We start from the raw sequence: 22,778 nt of genomic DNA on the forward strand, positions 1-22,778 counted from the left end.
ATGATGATTGTAATAAGTTATGTTCAAAGAAATCTCCAACAAATAATTTTTCTTGCTTCAAACAAATTTTTTCGTCTAAAAATAAAACGGTTTTTTTCCTTGTCCCCTAGACCATTTGTGTACTGACATATTGGTAGGACTAAAACTTACTACATAATGAAAGTATAAAAAAATATCTTAAATTTTTTGATATTTCAAGCCATAAAGTAAAATAAATGACGTTTTTTCATGGCCACTTGAAAAAACGTTGTCTGTGTTTCTGTCGTCTTTTAGCCTCCATCAGTCCACCACATTTTTTTCTTGTGTGCATGTAGGCGCCATCTAGATACTACTTCCATTAATTATTACTTTATATTTTCCTTATCGCTCTCTTTCTCATGGGGATCTTATAGAGAGAGTAGCTGAAATCATGGTTTATTACAGGCTTATAGGCTCTCAAAAATCTTAATATTTTATTTAGTTATCAAAGTTAATAAATTAGTTTTTAATTGAATTAAAAAAAAATGATCTTGTCAAAAGCTTAATATTTTGAAAAATCATCCAAAAGCTGATAAGTTTCTTTACTAAAAAATTATCTAAATGATCGTGTTAATTAAAAAATTAACACCTTCCTATACTCGTGTTTTATGTTTAAGCGGTAATTTCTTTATCAAAAAATCTTCTGATTAGATTCAATAAAACATGTCTGTATTCTAGAAATTGGATAATGCTAAGGATAGTTTCAGTTCTCGAAAAGATTTAGTTTTAGTGCTATAAAAGCAAATATTGAAATAATGAAAAAAATTGCCGTTTTTTGTGCGTCCTACAGTATTAAAACCAAATTCAGATAAAAACTAATTACAATTCTGCAGATCATTAATAAATTTGAAGCCAACTCGTGCATATAAATAGATTATTCTTTTTATTTTGCAAGAGCGAAAGGAACAAAAGGTATAATAATAATTTGTCTGAACATATTGATGCGCTTGCGTCTGGAAGCTACCAACCTGTAACCAAACTGTAACCAATCATCCAAACTACTTATATAGACTTTAGTATTGTAATCAGTATAACAAGCATCAATATCCTTGTGACTCTGAAAGGCACCCAACAGAAAATCTTGATAGATTATAAGATTTGTTACTATTAATCTATCGTTTAAGAAACCGTAATCAGTTATAGTTTGCCTATATCTGCTAACTGAGTCAAACGGTGAGCTGCCAGAGGCAGTTGTGCATAAAAGTCCCCTGATGGACCCGTCATGCGTGCTAACTGAGTATTTACAATAAAAATGAACACGAAGTTTTGGTTTCAAGAAAACCGATAATAAAAACTAAGATTTAAAGTAGATGGCTTATATGTTTTTCTTTAAATAAAGCATCTTAAGATTGTTTACCACTACCACAGCAACAAGATACATACTCAGATTTTTTATCTTGCCAATTGAGGAATGAAGAGTTTTAACACTTTCAGAATAGATAAGTCTATAAAAAATTTCTCTGTACTTAGGTAATTTCTTTCACCAGATTTAAACATGGGAGCAATAAGAGAATTTTTTCAAAATATTGGAAATTTACGACCGAAATATAATTAAAATAAATCAACAGGGCTCCTAAATGGAAACTATACATTAAGAAAACTATATGACAATGAGTCTGCCTCTTGTATCATCTTTGAGTTCCGAAAAAAACAACCCTCGGACACGTGGATTTTTATTTTTTATCGAGTTGATCTAAGTATCTAATTGTCTGTCTTCTGGAAGCGTGGGACAGTCCAGGTCATACTTGTCTCTAACATGACCAAAATCTCTAATCTTTTTTTCAATTTTGCTTACTACCGAACGTGTAATAAGCCTCTCCGGGTACTTATTGTTAAACAGATTGCAAACTTCGGCCTGTGTTCGAGTCTTGTCGCCATATCCTACCATCATCAAAATTTCAATTCTTTGTTTTTCAGTTAAACGCACTATACTTTTAAACTTTGCAACTGCACTTATACTGCACAGACATGGTATACAAAATATACTTAAAATTTTATACAGAATTAAAACATAAAATAAAAAATGGGTGTTTCTATTTAAAAAATTGAAGTTGATGGTCGTTGCTTCATTTCAAAAGAAAAAAGTTGATTCATCATCAAAAAAATCGCGACAAAAAATAATTAACGTGTCCAAGCGTTTTTTTTTCGAACACATCCCTGAATTTTAAATGAATTTGTTCCTTGCAACTTGCGCGTTCTCACTACTGTATGAGGCTTAATAAACTCAAACAAGTTAATGAAGACAAGAAAAAATAGTAACTTCCTTCTTCGAAGCTGCGGTGTCTTTAGACTAACAAGGCTTTAGACATTTTTAACCCATCCATCTACTCTCTTATGGTCAGTAACATATACGAAATATGAAACTAAAATGCTTTAGAAACCAAAATACAGAATATTATTTTTACATTTAAATAAAGATTGAAGATACTAAAGTCTCATACAAAAATCAATGACGCAAATGAATAAAATACAAAATACACAATAAGCATAGACGCTGTGGAAATAGTTCAGAGTACATACACTCATTAAAATAAGATCATGGTAAATAGGGGAATGGTAAATCAGTTTGCGGAACCAATTAGAACCCATGCATGAGTAGTAGTTCAGTAGCGAAGCCTCGGGCTACATTACAACTGCTAATTGCTTTTCTTAATGTATATTGTAAAACCACCTTAGAGCTGTGAAATCATATACTTACATGAACTGGTTATTTTTGACCTGAAGTGTCAATAATAAAATGGTCGCGAACACAATACAAAACCGGTCTGATGTGTTCTTGCACTTTGTTTGACGAATGGTTTTTTTATTATTTAGTATTTGTAGACATACCGTATGCCTGGACACAGTATGGTATTTTCCAAAGAATTCAATAGATTTTGCTATAAGAATCTGACATTTTATTTACATTTCTTAGATTTAGTTGAATATGCGGCGAAATAAAACCCTAAGCCTTTTAAATTTTTCTTCATGCCTACGGTTTGGCCTGTATTACGTATTTTTCAGAGCTCTACCACAATTATAAATTATAAAAATCAAATATCTTTATTAATTCCCCTATTGTTACTTCACAATTAAAAACTAACAGTTAAAATTGATTAGTTGAAATGTCTAAAATGGTCAATTTAAAATGGTAAATATGCATTTTTAAATATTAAAAAAAAAACAATTTTTAATAAACATCGCATATTTATGAGAGCTAGGTAAAACAAAAATTAAAATAATTAAATGTTTTTGATAAATTATAAAAAGTAATAATACAATAATTATAAGGAAGAAATATTTAAATGGAGTTGCACAGAAATAGTTCTAAAATTGCTTAGGTGTCCATTAACGTAAACAAAAAATAAGATCCTTTTTTTTAATTGCCATGCATAAGATAAATAATATTTTAATATGGTAATATAATTTGTATATAATGGTAATGTTATACAGGGTAGATTTAAAGAGTGTTACAGTTTAGTTTTAGAGTTTTATTAAACCGACTAGATTTGAATATAATATTGAAAATAGTCGTCCATTTTTTTTTGAATATGATGTTTCTAAGATATCCGTGTCTTGCTTTTTGGAAACGTTGTTTTTATGTTTTTTTATGTTTAACATTTCGAAAACTAATCTTATTGTTTTTTTAAATAGACATTAACTTACCTAGTGAATTAAGTCCATAATGAGCTTGATATACGGTACTTGCTGTAGAACTACTTATAGGTAATGATGAATTTAGACTAGAAGTTTGATTTAGTTGGCCTAAGGTTTGGCCAAAACCGCCCATTGCAACCGTGCCCTGACCAAGTTGAGACAGTCCTGCAAAAAATGTAGATGTTGTACAGGGCGACCTTTAGAAAACTTATAAAAGTTATATCTGAGGAATTAGACAAGAGAACAAAATAATGTAATAGCTAACTTTCTTTTCACTTATCCTAAAGAACTGAAACTTATGTACAAGCTCTTACAAAATGTTTTTATTTTTTTCTATTTTCACTTTAGAAGTAAAACATTTCAAATTCTATTTTTTTAAGAGTTAAAACGATATTGTTATTCTAATTTTTACATTTCATTTTTATTTCGATACGATTTGCACGAGAAATGGCAGTTATCTGCAACAATGTTATATTGATTGTGTGGAAATTATTTTTATTTATGGTAAAGAAGATGAGTATTTGTTAAGAACATATTAAGTATTTAACCAGAGGCAGCCATAAACAACTTTAATCCACATGTATGTACATTCGCCAACTAGCGAAAAATTTTTAGGAGACTGGTACTTTTACCAATTTTTTAAAATTGAAATCGCAAATAAACTGAAGTACTTTTGTTTTGTACTTGACAGTTTGAAATACATTCTTTTTATCTATATGCAAATTCTTTTCAAAAGAAATTGGATTTGATGCCCCCACAAAAGAAGTAAATTTTGCGAAATTCTGGCAGACTAAAATTAATGCAGAATCTCGGTTCATCAGAAATATTTGAATTATTGATGAGCGCACTTTCTATTTAACTGGGCACGTAAATAAACAAAACTATCGTTACTGGAATGACAAGAAACTACAAGTAGAGAACGAGAAGGACATAGATAATACGTCCACGTAATGCTCGAGCTGGTATATTAGGAGACATTATTGGTTCTTTATTTATAAATAGAAATTTAAATGGCATAATGTATGCTGACAATGCTGACATGGTAGAAAGATCTGACGAACATCTGAAAGTTCATGAATTAGTCAACTAGGAAGACTTATGGATGAAATAAGAAGTTCTGTTGAATGGCCTCGGACCTAACGTCTCTTGATTTCTTCCTCTGGAGTCACCTACATTTTTTTTTAAGACACAACCTGATTCTACAGAGTAACTGATGGAATAAATGGTTTAAGAATGCTGAGAAGCTATTTCCATAGATCCCTGTTCAGGAATTTAAAAACAGACTCGATTATTGTCTTGAAAACAATGGAAATGTTGTTCAAAATTTCTCAAATTAATAATAAAAACTGGAATTTAAATAAGTAATAATTTATCTAATAAATAAAATTGAAGTTAGCTTTGTAAGGCACCATTGAAAAGAATTTTTTAGGAGCCTTCAGATAAGGTATCACAAGCAGGGGGTTGATATTTAAAATTATAAAGTTGATTTGACTTGGGTAAAGGGGTAAGTTAACGCAAATTATCTATTGCTTTATTTTATTTTCCCCTTCCTATTATAGAAAGAGTTTTTAGCGATTTTTGTTTTTTTTTTAAATTTAAATATAGCCATTGTAAGGTTTTAAATTGTCACACTGTATGTATTTCTTATCATGATAATTTTTTATAGCAAAAAAAGGAAAAATATTTTAAGTAAACCTATCTTGTAGTATTTAAAAAGGATTAGAATTTGATTGGAGAGATAAATATTTCATAAGTTTCAGTATAAGGTGCTAATCCTTAAAAAAGTATATAAATCTAAATCTAAAACCTGTCCTGAACTTCCCAACTTCTGAGCTTCAGCGCAGCATGTTAATTTCAAGAAAAAAAATTTTATTTAATAAATCTTTAATAACTTCTTGAATACTTACTGTATACTATAATGCAAATGACTACACTTAATTAAGTATCAATATCAGTTTTTTGATATACCTACAAGACTTTTTAAAGTTTTACCCAGTTGCGTTTGTCCAGGATGTTTATTAGATATTTTTTAGCAAATATTATGTACACCATTTTAATAGTAAATTAAAAGAACAACAAAACAAATGTTGAAAATTTACAATATCTTTACCTTATATTATTACATACAAACCATTTCATTAAAATTTCCATTACATGTCTGGCCCAACTAGGGCATCATCAGACCTGAACTACAAACATCTCTTTTCATTTCTTGAAAAATACCCGAAAAAATTAACAGTTATTAACAAGTTAAAAAAAAATAATATTTTAATTATTAAAATTCTTATTTAATATCCTAGATCAAACCTTTTATTTTAATTCAATAATCCTTTTTTTAGCGGGTTGGGAGGGCGGGAAGACTTTTCTCCACAAATGAAAATGCCAATTTTTTATCAAGAGTTATGCATTTTGATGAGTTCACTCATCATCATCAGACTCTAACTAGCTCTAATAGCTGTGATGTTTTCATTTGTGGAGAAAATTCTTCCCGCCCTTCACAACCCGCTTTATTATAGCCACTCCACTTCAAAAATGGACTTCTACTTACAAATCCTTTTTTTACAAAAGGAGGATTTATCAACTGACTTATTGTTTATAACCATTCCTTAGCGACATTTTTATTAACAACTTGGAAACTAAAATAATGAATAGAAATTTTGATCTATCATAATGTCAACTATTCTACAGAAGGTACCATCGTGCCGAAAAAAAACTGGGACATTAAAATTTAGGTAGGGAATTGTCTCTTGGCCTATTATAGCATATTTCCGCATTATGAATTTTTGGAGTCTTAATAATTACATATTTAAATAATAATATTGATACAAAACATTTTTATTTTTCGATATTTATTTTTATTTGGAACACATTTTATAAATAAACCAAAACTAACTAATATTATTTTTTTTGCCGATATGGAATAAAAAAATATTAATACTTAGTAAGCGCACCGTTGTTATCAATTACAGCTTGCAAACGTCGTGGCATACTTAAAATAAAGTTTCTGGTATATTCTTCGGTTATTTGGTCCCATGCGTAATCAATCTTCAGGCGAAATTCATTCTGATTTCTAGATTAAATCTTGCCCATAGACTACACCAACCATTGGCATCATAACATTGTTCTGGATATTGCAATATCCTAAGGCATTAAGAGTTCCCTGCATTATTTGGTCATATAAACGCCTGGTCCTCTAAAACTAATCCAGGCCCAAACGTTTATACTACAACGTCCACTTTGATTGGTCTTATGTGTATATCTTTCATCATTTCTGGTATTAGAAGGCCTGTAAACGCGGATTTTACCATTGTTGCAAGATTTAAAGGTTTTTTCATCCGAAAATATTAGATAATATTTCCCATATGTTGTTTTGGTGTGCATATTGATGGACAAATTCTAATCGTCTCTGTTTGTTTGCTTCAGTCAAAAATATTTTATATGTTGCACAGCAACTTTTAATTTCCGAATTTCTTATCCTACTACGAGCTGTCTTCTTTCGCCTTTATTGCTGTTTCAAACGGATTGTTTCTTAGAAATCCAGCTAACTCTCTATCTTGAATGTCGTTTTAAATTTTTGGTCGACCAGAACCTGGATTTCTTACAATAGCTCCATATTCTGCAATTTTTGCCTTAGCTAAGGAAACGGTATTTTTACTAATGCCCAATTCTTTCGCGATTCTTCTTATAGGAATTCCATCCATCAGAGTGTATATTACCGTAAAGGAAAAATAAATACCACTCTTTCTTTTAGTTTGTTGTTAAAGGGAGACAATAATGGGATAACATTTCAAATTTTTCGAAAAGAGTCAGCAACAAAAAGAGCAATAAATTACAATTCTACCTTTATTAATATTTACCTTTTATAAAAATTTTTATTATTCCTCTCTTAAAAAAATTTATGTAGCTAGACAAAATGCCATAAAGAATCTGTTTCTTTACAATTACAATTATTAAAAAAAAATATTTTAGAATAATTGAAACCTTATTCATGATGAAATCTAATTTTTATCCAAAAACTAATTAGGTTTTACTTACTTTAGACCGATTTGATTACAACTGTCTTAATTTTTTCTCTTTTTAGCATTTTTCCAGCATTTAAAACTAATATTAGATGTGACCAATGTCAAGCAGTGTATGTTGCTCAGACCCGTAGGAAGATATCTACTAGGATTAAAGAGCATTTAGTCTAGTTTAATAAATATAAAAACATATGTAACTATTACTAAGTCCTCTTTTGCTGCCTATCTTCTCGAGTATGCTTGTAATTTCTTCAAGATACAAGCATACAATTTTTACATTAATGCAATAAGAGTAAAACACTTACTCATTTGATACTGGGTTCTTTATAAGTAGATGTCAAGTACTTAAGAACAATATTAATTTATAAAGTGAAGGTAAAAAAATACCTTATTTCTCCAGAAAACTTTCCTATTTTTATTTTGTGACGACCGGTTGTTGAAAGTATTTAAAATATTATTCCGCATTTATTCCACCAAGTAACTGATAGATACGTTCGACCTTACGCCTCTGTCGGTTATGAGTCTATGGGTGTTTATAACCTAGCTTTTAAGTTCGACTTTGGTTATGTTCACTTTACTTTAAAAGTAATACTTTTACTTCTTTAGTTACTATAATAGAAGTTTATTCTCTGCTCTTAAATAAACTTTATTAACACAGTTCTTTGGTGTTTCTGTTGCCTGGTCCTTCTCTTTTTCCTGCCAATATCGGTTTCGCGATTACAAAACTTATCGCATCATCAGGTCGAGGACTAAAAATAAAAAAATGTTTCTTTAAAAAATACACCAGACAATAAAGCTAAAACAAAATGAAAACAATCCAAAAATCATAATAACTGACATTTCCCTTCGAAAGGAACAAGTGGAGGCACCTAGTTAAAACTTATACAACTATTAAAATTATACAAAGAAATCTTATATCTAAACTCACAGTTACATTCTTATTGCATACTAAAAATGCCAGGTAGTAGGTTTTTTTTAGTTCTTTTATAATAATAAGTGAGCGTGCCTATTGGGACCTAATGCATTATTCCCCCCTCCTTCTTTTTTGATTTTTAGTTCTCGAACTGATGATGCGATAAGTTTTGTAATCGCGAAACTGGTCGTTACAATTGTTACAAAATAATAAGAATTTTCTGGAGAAATAAGTCCTTTTTAACCCTCACTTTATAAACAAAACCCAGAATATGGACATCATTCTACAAAATATAACAATATTTTTGTTTGTGTTGTGTCTGTCGTTTTTGGTGTAAGTTTGATGATGACCTAGTCCGGCGAAACATGTGACCGTAACCTTAATTAAATGGTTATTAACATTGTTGCGCTTAGGAATCATAAAATAAAAGTCCAATCTTGCTTAAATTGGCCGACATTTCGCAGAATATATTTGCATTCTCAAGGCGCGTAAAATTCCTCGATTTTCTGCATAAATCATATTATATTTCAGCTACCTATTTCCTTGGTCAATTATTGTATACTCAAATTTGATGATTTAAAGACAAAATAAAAGTCCAATCTTGTTTAAATTGGCCGACTTTTAGCAATATTACTAACCATAAAACCTTATTTGGATCGTTATTATAAAAAATACTCAAATCCGGGTATACCATTGACCAAGGAAATGGTAGCTGATATACAATGGAATTTATGCAGGACATATGGAGGAATTTTATGCACAATGAAACATATTTCCCAAAAATATCTCCTACACAACGCCACTTGCTAAAATTCTGAAACATCTTCTACATCAAAAAATTGCTTTTGATGCTTAAATTGCGTGGGCTAAATTCCATAAAAATACCTAGGAATGCTTGTACGAAATGATTGATCATTGCTTGAACTTGATGATTGATTGAATTTATATCCATTGGAACAGATGGTCCTTGCGCGAGCAACAGAGCTGTATGGAGTTTGATCAACGTTATGATCAATCAAGTATGGCTTATTGTCTTTTAAAGATTAGAAAAATAATTGACATAAAGTTGTAGAATCTCTGCGTAAAGACTTCGTTTATAAGAGGTATGGAGTCAGAGATGTAATATTAATAGTTACCTACATTAAAGAAATGAAATTGTTAAAATAAATACTGCTTCCACTAATCCACAAAGCGCAGTGCCTAGTTTACTATTATTCATAAGCTACGTAACCTCTTTTTTGAATCCGGACATAAATGGAATATTAATTTCGTTTGCAGATAATACTGTGCAATTCATTCATTCTAATCTAATTTATGACTTAGTTTTTTTATTTATTCTTACCGGTTGTCATCCCCGCGACGCTCCACCGCGTATCTGACCCTGCAAACATCCCGGAACTACATAGACTATCCCCCATGGCTCCAAAGGGTGGTAAACCATGAGATGGTAAAAGTGCACCTGGCGTCCTGAAGACATTGGTAGTCTTCTTTCTTTTTTTCCATTTAGCTCTTCTGTTTTGAAACCAAACCTGCAATAGAGATTAAAATAAAAGTACTTAATACTTAATGATAAATCTCCTTACCATCCCCCCTGGTTCATAAACGGTTATTACAATTCTAGAAACATTTTTTTACCCTCATATATTAGGGCTAGGGCTCGTATTAAACTAATATATGAAATTATAAAATGTGGCCGATGATGCCCGTTTCACCAGTGTTAGTCGGAACTTTAAATCTCTGCCATGATTTTCTGGAGGATTAGGGCTTACGATTTTCGATTACCTTTATGGTCCTTTTATATCTCCCCTTTGAGCTTTTATATCGTAAAATATTACAGTTTTCGTTCCGAAATACCTAATAAAGATTCTTTTTTGTAGAATTGCTTGGTATATATGGTATATATTACTTGGTGTATATATGTATGTGATCATGGTATTCACGTGAAGTAGGCATTTAGATTTGGCAATTTAGTAGTCTATATATATAACATAGTATTTATATATAATACAATAATAATAATAATAATAATAATATAAAGAGGATACATAAGTAATAATTTACAGAAACTATACAGCGAGGCCTATTCCAATCAATTAATGGGAATATTATATATGGCAAGCCACATCAGAGCGATACAATAACTTAGACTTAACTAGACAATCATGCAATGTAGTCAAACTTGATATATTCTTAAATTGTAAAGGATATCTAACCAGAAACTGTAAGAAACTGAAAGAGTTTAAAGCGGAGGCAGTGATCTAAGTTATATACTGTTTATCTACTTCAATGCCAAATTTTTAAATGAACTACAGTCAAGAAGCCGCGAGTTGTTGAGGGTATGAGGAATTAGGAACTCTTGATTAAGGATGAAAATATTTGTTTTGCACTTAGAGCAGTTTAGCAGTAATTTGTTTTTATTCAGACTACTCAAATACTTTATTCATTTCTCCTCGCAGTTTCCTCACAGAATCCTCCAGGCAATTTGTGATACAAAAATGCTTCAAGTCATCCGGCAATCACATTTAATAACATCTACAATATCATTGATGAATAATTGGAATTGTAGCTTATTTAGGTGATTCCAAACATCCTCAAGGTAGGTCATAGCTATAGCTAATATTTTAGGTCAGAAAACTGCGTTACTAAATCTTTCATGCTTTTGGCAGCTATCGTGCTTTAATGATAATAATTGATGAAAGAGATTGAGATAAGAGATAAGAAATTAATAAGGCATATTAGCATTATCAATTAAATTGTCAATAAAAGTTTTTAAAATTGGAATACGACTTGATTCCTTTCTTCCCTAAGTTATTTTAATTCGATTTCTAAAATTGCTGGCTTTAAAATTATTTGCTAATAATACCAATATAATTTATTTTAAATATAATATTTACTGGTCTTCAAAATACCATGCAGCATGACCTGATATTTGGTATTGGATGCAATCTTTCAAATTAATTAATCGCATGTGTTCTACAGTGCTTTCGTTTCAAAACGAATCACCCTTGATAACTTCTTAAAAAAACACGTCAATTAGATATACAAGGACATTTGACACAATAGTACTGTCAATCACCTCCTCACCTCCAGCTAACCTTACTTTGATATGTCAAATGGAAATCCCCATCATCGTGTGACCCATCATTGTAATAAATAAATTAAATCGGTTGACGTACCAGCAAATAGTGACCAAAAATTTCTGGGAATAATAGGTATTGTATCGACCTCGAACTTTTGAATTTCAAATGGCTTTTCTAAGTGTAAAACATCATTTGAAAGGGCATACAGTCTCCTATCTAACCAAACAGAAAAAACAAAATCGGTTAACATATAAGCGAATAGTAAGCAAAAATGTGTGGTAAAAAAAGTCATTTTATCCACTTAAACTTTGGTAGCTGAAGTGGTTGCCTTATAGTGTCACACATTATTTTAAACAGCAACCAAATTTCCAACTTCCTCAAAAAAATTGATGCAAGTTGAAGCGATTTAAAAGTAAAAATGTATGGCAATACATAGTTCATTTAGTAAAGAACATCTGCTTCAGTGACAAGTCAACTTTTTTTCTAAATGGAAAATACAATATATCCTTTAATCGTCCAATCTTTGAAAAACCAATGGATGAGAATAATGTTGGGATACTAAACGAAAATAATTTATATTTCCAACAAGATGGAGCTTATCCGAACTACGCTTTGACATTTCGAGAGTGGCTTAATAAACAGTTTCCAGAAATGTTGATTGGTAGGCGTGGTGCAGTTGAATGGCCCGCACGGTCGCCAGACTTAGACACCGCTAGATTTTTTCTTCACCCTTACTGTTTATAAGTCTATAAACTTACATTTTTTATATACCGTTGGGTGGTAGATTGTATGCCCTTTAAAATAATTTATTACACTATAAGATGGCCATTTGACATACCAAAGTATCACGTCGATAAAATATTCATTATTACTAGATATTTTAGCTCACTATTCGCTGGGACGTGAAGAGATTTAATTTTTTTGGCACTCTTGATTAGACATTTAAATGCTGCTTATAATGATGTATCACACGATGGGGGTTCCCATTTGATATATCAAGTGAAGTGAGCTGAAAGTGAGGAGGTGATTAACAGAAATTTGTCAAATATACAATTAAACGTCCGCCTGTATACCTATATTGACTTTTTTTTTCTAAGAAGTTTTTAAGGGTGGTTTGTTTTGAAATGAATCATATGTTGTATAAGGATATTTAGGCAAATATTATGTAAAACTCATAATGTTTTTAAAATCTATAATATACTTACTAAATAGATAACATTGAACCTCGCCCGAATTGATCATGTATATATTCTCTTAATTTAGTTTTGATTATTGTATTAAACCTTTATCAAGATTATTAATTAATTCTATTATAAATTGTTTTGAAAATATATTTGTTTATTTATTGTTCGAATGATAAGCATACTTCTGAAAATATGCAATTATGTAATGTGATGATGCATAATAACGAATATTGCATAGAGCATATTAAAATGTATTTATATTTTCATTAATTTATTTTACATTTTAAGGTTTAATATCATTTTGAGGCTTAGCTAACTATAAAATATCATTCGGTTTTATTGGCGTTAAAGTTATTTCTTAAAAGTGTTAAAATTCTTCATTATGATGAAACTTAATTACGATATGAAGCCAAAATATTATTGCAAACACCATCCATTTTGAATCTCCATTCCATCCATTTTGGTTCCTTATTTAGACAAACCTTATTTGGACTCAAAGAATTGCAACATTTTTAATAAATTTATTTATAGAAATTTTAAATTTAAATATTTATTGAAATAAATCATATTTAGAGTCTGTTATAAAAATACTTTTATTGACTAGTTGAATTTGATTTTTTAATTTTTATTTTTTATTTTTTATTTTTTAATTTCTTAAGCGCCTTCCCTTCCCAACTCTCAAATTTAAATGGTACCACACCATTTGTTATTAGTTTACTAGTATTCATCTGTCAAAGAAGTGTTCCCACATAATACAGATCTAATAAAGTACAAACCTTTAATTTAAGGGTTTATAAAGGAGGTAGTACCATTTAAATGTTGTTAAAGTCGATGGCGTGTGATGCCATGGTGAATCTCGTAAGGGTTATTAACAACTTGATCATTCAAAAAACGATAGAGATAGGGAATTAAAGAAATCCAGAAATGTTAGTTCCTCTGTAATTAAATTGACGAACGTAGGGCTTGTGAAGGCTATTTTTCAAATTATTCTCATACAACCTCTATGTTATATATGGTTTTTTCAAAGTTGAGTCATTTATTCTAACTGCTTGTAGGACTTCTCAAAAAGACCTGATATACCAAAAATCACGTCATGTATAAAAGTTTTATAATAAAAGAGATAGTATAACATTAAAAATTTGAAAAAATATGAATGTTAATAAGTAATTAGCACAATTCTAAGAGTAAATGTGAGAGAGAATATGTAGTTCCTACATATTCTGTCTCATGGGGACTCCACCACTTTTAGACGAGAAGTTCATAAACATCTAAATAATAAGACCTTCAAGGGCGCATTGGAAATTCTCCTGATTTAATTCGTGGATACCAGGATTTTATTTTCGAAGCTTGTACAGAGCCGCCGAGGTAAGAGATTTAAACAAATGGGAACAATGTTGAACATTTTTTATAAAAACGGTAACTATTTAACTTAATAAAAATTTTTTTTTAATAATTTTCAATATTGTGAAGTAACTTTCTTACTATGCAATTTTTATATAGGTGATTTTTGGTATATTAACTTCTTGATGAGTTCTACAAGGTGTTAAACTAAATGACACAACTTTGAAAACACTCTGTATAGTAAATAACCGTATTAGATTGCGCCGCCAGGCATAATTTATTTGAAACACGTGTCAAAACTTTTTACTTGTCACAAGTATGTTGGCCACGTGCTATTTACAATGTTTGTCAGGTTTTTTGATAGGTTTAAATAGGTTCTTTAACAGATGACCAATATGAATTATGTCTGCGACTATATCTGTCTATTAAGACTAAAATCAGCTTTAGTAAAATCCATATTTAAGAAGGGTCATTGTCGTTGTCAGACTTTTGATTTAGTGGACTGTATTAGGTTTTGAGATATATTAAGATTTAACATGGTTCTTCGTTTTTTCAATAAATGTTCGACCGCACATTAGTGATGCATAATGGCTTTCCTAATCTTCGTTGAATTCAGGCTTGGTAGCGCTACCAGTTCATCGTTCCTTCCATATCAAGCACTCACACTTTAGGTAAAGTTTAATTTAAGTCTATTAGAATTAATTCATTAAATAATTACTGCAGGAAAATCACCGGCGGTCGATATGTATGAAGCTGTTAGCACTTAGCTGTTTTACAAAACCTACTTGCAAGTGTGTGTAGGTACTACTGTGCGGACTTACTTCCAATTTTTGGCAATGCATTTGGCCTGCATTGCGCAAGGTCAGTAATGTTACAAGCCCGCAAAACAATGTGCGTATTTTCGCGGAAAATATATTTTAAATAAAATTGTTAATTATTAAAAAACCATCTTATAATTTCTTAATTTAAACATTCCGAAAAATAATTAAACAAAAAAAATGTAATATTAATGAATCTTGGATTGATATCCAACATGTCAACACGTCCTGAAAATTACAGACCAATTAGTCCATTGTGCTAGTTTTTAGAAATCTATGGAAGAGGTATATGCGGTTATCTTCCTTAAAATCTTAATTTTTGGTTGGCCATTAATAAACATAAATTCGCATTGGAATGGACTCTCTCTTCAATTTTTTCAAGAGCATTTAACCCCGTCTGGATATTTGCTATGAAATAAAAGGTCTTCCTGTGAGCTGTTGGTGTCATAATGAAAACTTCTACAGCATACTATACTCTTGGAAACCTATGCTATGGAACAGGTGACTGATCTGAAAACCTTAAAAGTTCTCTCTGTGGAAATTTTGTAGAAATATTTTAAATGTTGTATAAAAATCCGTTTTTATTTTCTAAAACTTAAGGCCAGATTAGGCTTTACTTAAGTTTTACATTTTATATAACTACCTTGTTAACCTAACATTAATTACCATGTTTTATGACGCCATTTATTTAAATACGCACTTTGATGTATTTTAAAAATATTAAATGATTCACATAAAAAAATCCATTAAGAAATATTTTGACAAATTTGTTTTTTTATGTTCTGATCTACTTTTTGCAACATATACCAAAAATCTTATGTTTTCAATAGATGAGTTTCTGGCGTTTTTCACGGGTATTTAAAAAGGTATAATCTCTCCAAGCAGTCTAACGATTTTCCTTATGAGAACTCAAACAGTCAATTTATATGCATTATCTCTATCATTCTGCAGATTATTTAGTATCTTACTAATTTGCAGATAAAGTATGTCTGGTTTGTCTTTTTGATTTATGGAAAAATCAGGTAGAAAAAATCTACTATAAATATACTATATAGATTTTCTTACTTTTATAACTACCATATAACGAACGAGCGTGATATAAATGCCACGACGCTAAGTAACACCATTATAAATGCACTGAAAGTAGTAAAAACAAAATGGCAAAACAGAAATACTTCAAAACCAGACAAAGGAACCAGGCAAACGCAAGACAGTTAAACAGAACGATCCCAAAGCAATTCGTAGGAATATCAGGACTTAGGATGAATGAAATAAATAAGGTCATAGAGGATAATAAACGAATGAAGTCCCTTTAAAAATTCTTCTTAGAAGACAAAAAAAATATAAATAAACTAGAAGACAAGACCGGCCATATAATAACAAATAAAAAGGAAATCCCAGATATCATTAAGTCCTTTTATGCTAAATTATAGAGAGAACCAAAAGAACTAACACCAGATACTAACATTCCGTTCAAAACCAAGGGTCCGCAGAACAGCCAGAAATGATACTTTCATCAATTATACATCATTTAGTCGAACTAAATGATGAAACGAAAAAGAACAAAACCGCAGCTGAAGATAAAATCGAAATTAGAGCTATAAAGCATGGAGGTAAAACTCTATCAAATAATTTATAAACTTTTCAACGCTTGCTTATTAAATGGTACAACTCTATCCCATTAGCAGCAAAATTACAAATTAGTAAGTCTCCTCTCGCATTTACAGGGTGTTCCTTAAACACATGCTAATATTTAAAGGGGTGATTCCTGGACCCATTTTAAGAAAAAAAATTCCTATGAACATATGTCCTAAACGTCTTAACTTTTGAGATTTAGGGTGTTAAAGTTTACAAAATAATTAGTTTTTTAATAATAACTTAAACAATATTGTAAAAATTTTTATGAAATTTGGTACATGTATTCTGTACATTTTGATATGCAAAAAAAAATCTGTGCCAGTGGCGTCCCCACAGGTCTTCTACTGAATATTTTTTGTGAAAAAAATACTACTTCACTGCTTTTTCTTCAAATAAGAATTATCTTTAAAATCCTCAATCACTTTTAGCAAATTTGATCTCTTGTTTTTTTTTCGTCTGACACTTGATTTTTGCCTAAAAAAATTAAAACAATGTTACTTCCCTAATCTGATGTGGTGTGAAAATGTTTGTTCGTCGATTGCAAGCAAATTAAAGGATCAGATTTATTACAAGAAGTATGAAAAGTTAAAAAAATTAAATAATTTAAGAAATACTCAGGTTTGTGTCAAATTTTTCTTTACCTAGTCATGACTAAATGACGTTTTTATACATAAACATCGATGATGGCAATAGCTGTTGTCTTAAAACGTAAGTTGTTGGTGTTAAATACGATTAAATGTTGTTTTTCTTTTTTTGAGCTATTGAGTATGATTAATATCAATTGGCAATTAATTCAGAAAGACCTACCTAATTTTACTTTGAAAACAACAGGGTTTTAAGTGCAAAAAAAAGTTTTATTTAATTTTATGAAACTAATCTTAAATGAACGGTTCAAATGTATTTTAACTTAATTACACTGATTACAAAAATTGGCCACCTTCACTAAGTAGGCATGCTTCCGCTCGTCTACGCATGGAATTACGTACACGTTCAAATATTCCCGGCGTATTTCGTATAGTTTCACAAGAGGCAACTTTCGGTTTCTTAAAAAGTACTTACGGGAGTTTCTAAGTGTCTTCTTTTCTAAACACTAGTTTCTAAGTGTTTTAAGGTGCCCCCATAAAAAGACATTTATTGAAAAGCTATTAAGATCGGGGGATCTTGCTGGCCATTGTTGTGGTCCTTCGCGATCGATCCATCGATTCTGATAAACGGTATTTAAATGGTTTCGGAAAATGAAACTAAAATGAACAGGAGCACCATCATGCATGTACCATATTCGATTTCTTAACAGAAGTGGCACATCTTCAAGAAGCCCAGGCTGTTCTTTTTCAAGAAACTATGACCGACCATCAAGGTGCCCTGTTAGAAAAAATGAGCCTATTAGGTAATGGATTTCCGTTATGGCATCGGAGTTTTCTTCTGCCCACAAATGATTGTTGTGAAAATTTTGAATAGCGTTTCGAGAAAAATTTGCTTCATCTGTGAACAAAATCTGTGACTCAAACTGCAGATTTAGTATAATATTCTGGAGATACCCCTGACAGAAGTTCACTCGCCGCGGAAAATCTCCGGGAAGTAATGCCTGTACTCTTAAAATATGCTATGGGTAAAATAAAAAATCAACCAAAATGCGCCAAACAATTTGATGACAGACATGCAGAGTTCTAGCGATCTTCCTCGTACTCTTATTAACTTTTCATACTTCTTGTAATAAAACTGATTCCTTAATTTGCTTGAACTCGACGAACAAACATTTTTACAGCGCATAAGATTCTTAGGGAAGTAAAATTGTTTTTATTTTTTTAAGTGAAAACCATGCGTCGGACAAAAAAAACCGAGAAATCAAATTTGCTGAGAAGTGATTAAGGATTTTAAAAATAGTTTTTATTTTTAAGAAAAAGCAGTGGCAAAGTTTTTTTTCTTCTATTGACTAAAAATATTCAATAGAAGATCTGTAGGGACGCCAGTGGCAGAGAAAATATTTTTTTTGCACATCAAAAAATACGTTTTGATGCATAGAATACCCATACCAAATTTCATAAAAATGTCGATAATAATGTTAAAGTTATTATTAAAAAACTGATTATTTTTAAAAACTGAAAACTTTAACACCCTGTATCTCAAAAGTTAAGACGTTTAGGACATATGTTCATATAAACATTTTTACTTAAAGTCGGTCTAGGAATCACCCCCTTAAATATTACCACGTCTTTAAGGAACACCTTGTATATAAACTATTTATGAGAATAATCACTAAAAGAATTTTAAACTGTAAACAAGCGCGCTTCCGAGCAAGTTATGGTTCAAATGACCATCTGCAGACTTTTAAAAAGTGTTATCGAACGGTGTCTGTAATGCAGCAAACCACTCTTCTTGGTATTTGTCGACTACGAAAAGGCATTTGATACTATAATGTCAGAAGAAAATGATACAAGCCCTACACGCTGCCGATTAACCACAGATATACAACTATAACTCAGAACATATGTATATGAAAAGGCAACAGCACGTGTAAAAATACACGAAGACACACAACTTTTGCATTGAGTGCGTTAGGGAGATGTCCTATCGCAAAAGATATTTACTGTACTCGGAGTACTTGGAGTATATGTTTAAAAGAATTAGTTTCGGAGATAAACATATAAACATGGGCATAAACATAAACGAAAAATTAAACTATTTTGCGACTTGCCGATGAAATTTTTTTAATCACAGATCGTATCGATGAAGTTAGGAAGATGCTACGGAGGCTCCAGTATGCGTCGAGAACAGTGGGGCTTAACATAAACACTAACAACACAGAATTTATAACCAATCTCGTGATAACTAAAAGCATACCGCTGAATGGTATTTGTCTTAAAGACAAACCAGCTCATACAAATATCTAGCCACGAAATTGTGAGATAAAACGCAGAATTGGGCTAACTTGGGGTGCTCTTGGCAAAGTAAGATATATCTTTACATCAAATATTCCTATATTACGTACATACGGATGAGAAACACTTACTCTTATAACACAGTGTGTAAATAAAATATTGCCCAAAGATGATTACAAAAATCGAAGTTGGGTCTATCTCTCAAAGAAACAATCTCTAATAACCAACTAAGGCAAATGACAGGTGTTACTGATGCGATGGTGAGGAAAATAAATTTAAAATGGAATTGGGCGAGCTACGCACCTAGGTTTACGGATGGACGATGGACAAAAAAGATTTTGGAATGGAGGCCTCGCCAGAATGCACATCGCAGTAGGGTACGCCCACCAATGGGATTGTCCGATGATATCAAGAGAATATAGATAAACTGGATGAAAGCCGCATGGGACCAGCAAGGATGGATTTAATTATGAGAAGCCTATGTCCAGCACTAAATGAGCCAATGCTGACTAATGATACTGATATACCCAAAGCACTCAAAAAATTCTCCAATCACCGGCTAAATACTTGATTTTAGTGATTTGAGACAAATAAAAATATTTGAAATTGTCCGAAGAAGAGATTTTAATGTTCAATTTGCTAATGGAAAGCAAAATTTTTTAGGTTTATGTATTGAACGTAAAATAAATTCCAATAGCTAGCAAATTTTTGGATTTTAAATTAGAGAATTGGTGCATTTTTGGGATTGAATAATAATATTTAATCTGCTTATAAATATTATTAATATTGCACTATCCCACGCTCTCTTAAACGAAGGGAGTTTATTAACAAATCAGATCATATTCTATTATCAAATGACAGAAAACTTAATCTCTCTGCTAATGATTTATTGATCTTAACAGTTTAAAAATATTCTTAACCATAGCGATGTGATCTTGGATCTGGTATCTTGGAATTATCCAATCATGTCAATTTATCTGTATCATTGTGTGACTATTCCCTCGAAACGTTTCATATATTTCTAGTGCCATTGAAGCCGAAATCAACAAAAATATACGTTTTCTCAAACTTTTAAGTTGATAAAAGAGATAAATAAACTATTTAACCAAATCAGTAATAATGCGAATATTTCTAAACCAAGGCAAAATTATGGGGACATAAGATCTTCAGCCAGGAAAAGCATTCAGAAGTATCTTCAGAAAGTACTTTAAACCTAAGAAGTGCGTACAAATATATACAAATTAGACGTTTTTCATTACTAAAACTTCATCACACCCAAAGAAAATAGTCTATCGGCGTGTTTTCTGATAAACAAACTGCATATATTCCCTGAAACCTGTTATTAAATGAAAATGATAAGGCTCTGTTTAATAAGTTGGTTGATTTTGATATTAGTGAAAGCCCTAGCTTTGATCTATAATCGAAAAAGCTCCAAGGCAAAGTAAATGTTTGCATCCTTTTGTGGTTGACGAAATATCTACCTATACCTGGAATGTACTACCTATGATAATGAACTACCAATTTCGTAGATGTAATAATATTTTGATTTCCGAAAAACATTTGGTGCAGTAGATCACTCAATGCTACTCACAAAACAACAATCGATTTCAACAAATAAAATTGAAAAAAAACATACAATGAGGTTAATTCTAAGGTTTCAAGGCTCGTATTTGGACCCAATATTGATTTTAATTTGGTTAAACGATATATGATTTGTGTTTCATCAGTGTTTGTTCCTATTTTTTGTAGCAGATGTTACCACTTTTTAGAAAAATATTGAAAATCGAATGTTTATTACAATGAGACTGAATGTATTAAAGAGCAAATCAATAACATTTTCAAGGAAAATACAAGCTATGTGCAATGTGTGCAATATGGTAAGCACTGCACTCCTCCGTGTTAACTCAGTCAAATTTTAACTCAATGACAAGTTTTATCGGGTTATTACGTTAGTCAGGGAGCAGAAAAAACAAGTATGGTAATTGTTGGACACGTATTTCATCTTATTGGCTTCAGGGCATAAATGATTTTTTTTATTCATATTAAACATCTGAAAAAGGTAAACCTCATAAAACTTTTTTTTAAATAAGGCATTAACAAAAAAAAACTTATTTACTTTGATCGACTGGATCGATGGAATAAAGCCATTGGAGGAACAGCGAATTAAGTTAAATATATCTTTTGGTTATACAAAACTTAATTATCATCGAATTATATTTCATTGCCTATATAAATCACAACTTGATCAATTTTCGTTGCCTTCATTTAGAACTGACGTTTGTAGAATCAATAAACGAACCATTGGATAAATTGAATTATGACTCCGTTTAATCGATAGTTACCACAAGATTTCGAAATTGGTTACTACTATTTCAATATTTTAAAATTAGGGTATGTAAAATTATTGATGTTTAATATCAGTGTATGATATTTGTATTATTTTATGGACCTAAGCCTAATTAATGGTGATTTTATGATATTATCTGGAATTAAAATATGTAATGTCTTTTCATCATTCTTACATGACTACATTATCGCCAATACGAGTATACAGTGACCGCCTAAAGTTCCGCATAAATTCGATAAAAATTAGAGACATGGTTTCTTGAGAAAACGCTCGGACCCGTCGATTTTTATTTTAAGTTTCGTATAACACACCTTATCTCAAAACTCAACTGTTTCCGAAATATTTACATCTAAATAACAAGAAAACAAATAAGTACGTCTATTTAGAAATTAAGGTAAAATCGAGAATAAAAATAATGTTATAAACACTGCCAATTATTTCTATTTCCATGGTTGCACTTGTAAAGAATCTCCATTTTCACTGTCAGTTCGAAATTAATAGTTTTTATCAGAATAAATTATGGCTAGTTTAACGGAAACCCAACGAATTGAAATTTTGATGATGCTATGGTATGGGGATCTAGTGCGCACGCAAAAAGAAGTAAGTGAACTGTTTAATGCCAAATACCCAAACCATCCTATTTCTCAGTCAACAGTTAGTATATATAATAGAGCAGAAATTCATAACTTCAGGTCATGTTAGGGATTTGCCAAGATCAGGTCGTCCAAAAATTTCTGAAGAAACAAAATTAAACGTTCTGCTCTCCGTCGAAGAAAATCCAAACAATGCAACTTCACAAATTTCAGTTGATAACAATATAGCCGGAAGGTCAGTAAGATGCATCTTAAAAGCAAATGAATACCACTTTTATAAAATTAGACTATAATACACGAATATAATTATAT

General features: G+C 30.9%; 1 protein-coding gene across 2 annotated transcripts in view; it reads right to left on the minus strand.

The window, feature by feature from the left end:
- LOC126736007 (homeobox protein orthopedia-like) overlaps window positions 1-22,778 on the minus strand; it is an 85,365-nt gene that overhangs the window by 19,820 nt on the left and 42,767 nt on the right. For both annotated transcript variants that reach the window (XM_050440187.1, XM_050440188.1), the window contains exons 3-4: window positions 9,929-10,115; window positions 3,664-3,819 (exon numbers count right to left, since the gene is read on the minus strand). In XM_050440187.1, the coding sequence (XP_050296144.1) occupies window positions 3,664-3,819; window positions 9,929-10,115 (343 nt within the window). The remainder of the gene's footprint in view (window positions 1-3,663; window positions 3,820-9,928; window positions 10,116-22,778) is intronic.

Source organism: Anthonomus grandis, chromosome 5 (assembly GCF_022605725.1).
Source record: "Anthonomus grandis grandis chromosome 5, icAntGran1.3, whole genome shotgun sequence".
NCBI classification, from domain to species: domain Eukaryota; kingdom Metazoa; phylum Arthropoda; class Insecta; order Coleoptera; family Curculionidae; genus Anthonomus; species Anthonomus grandis.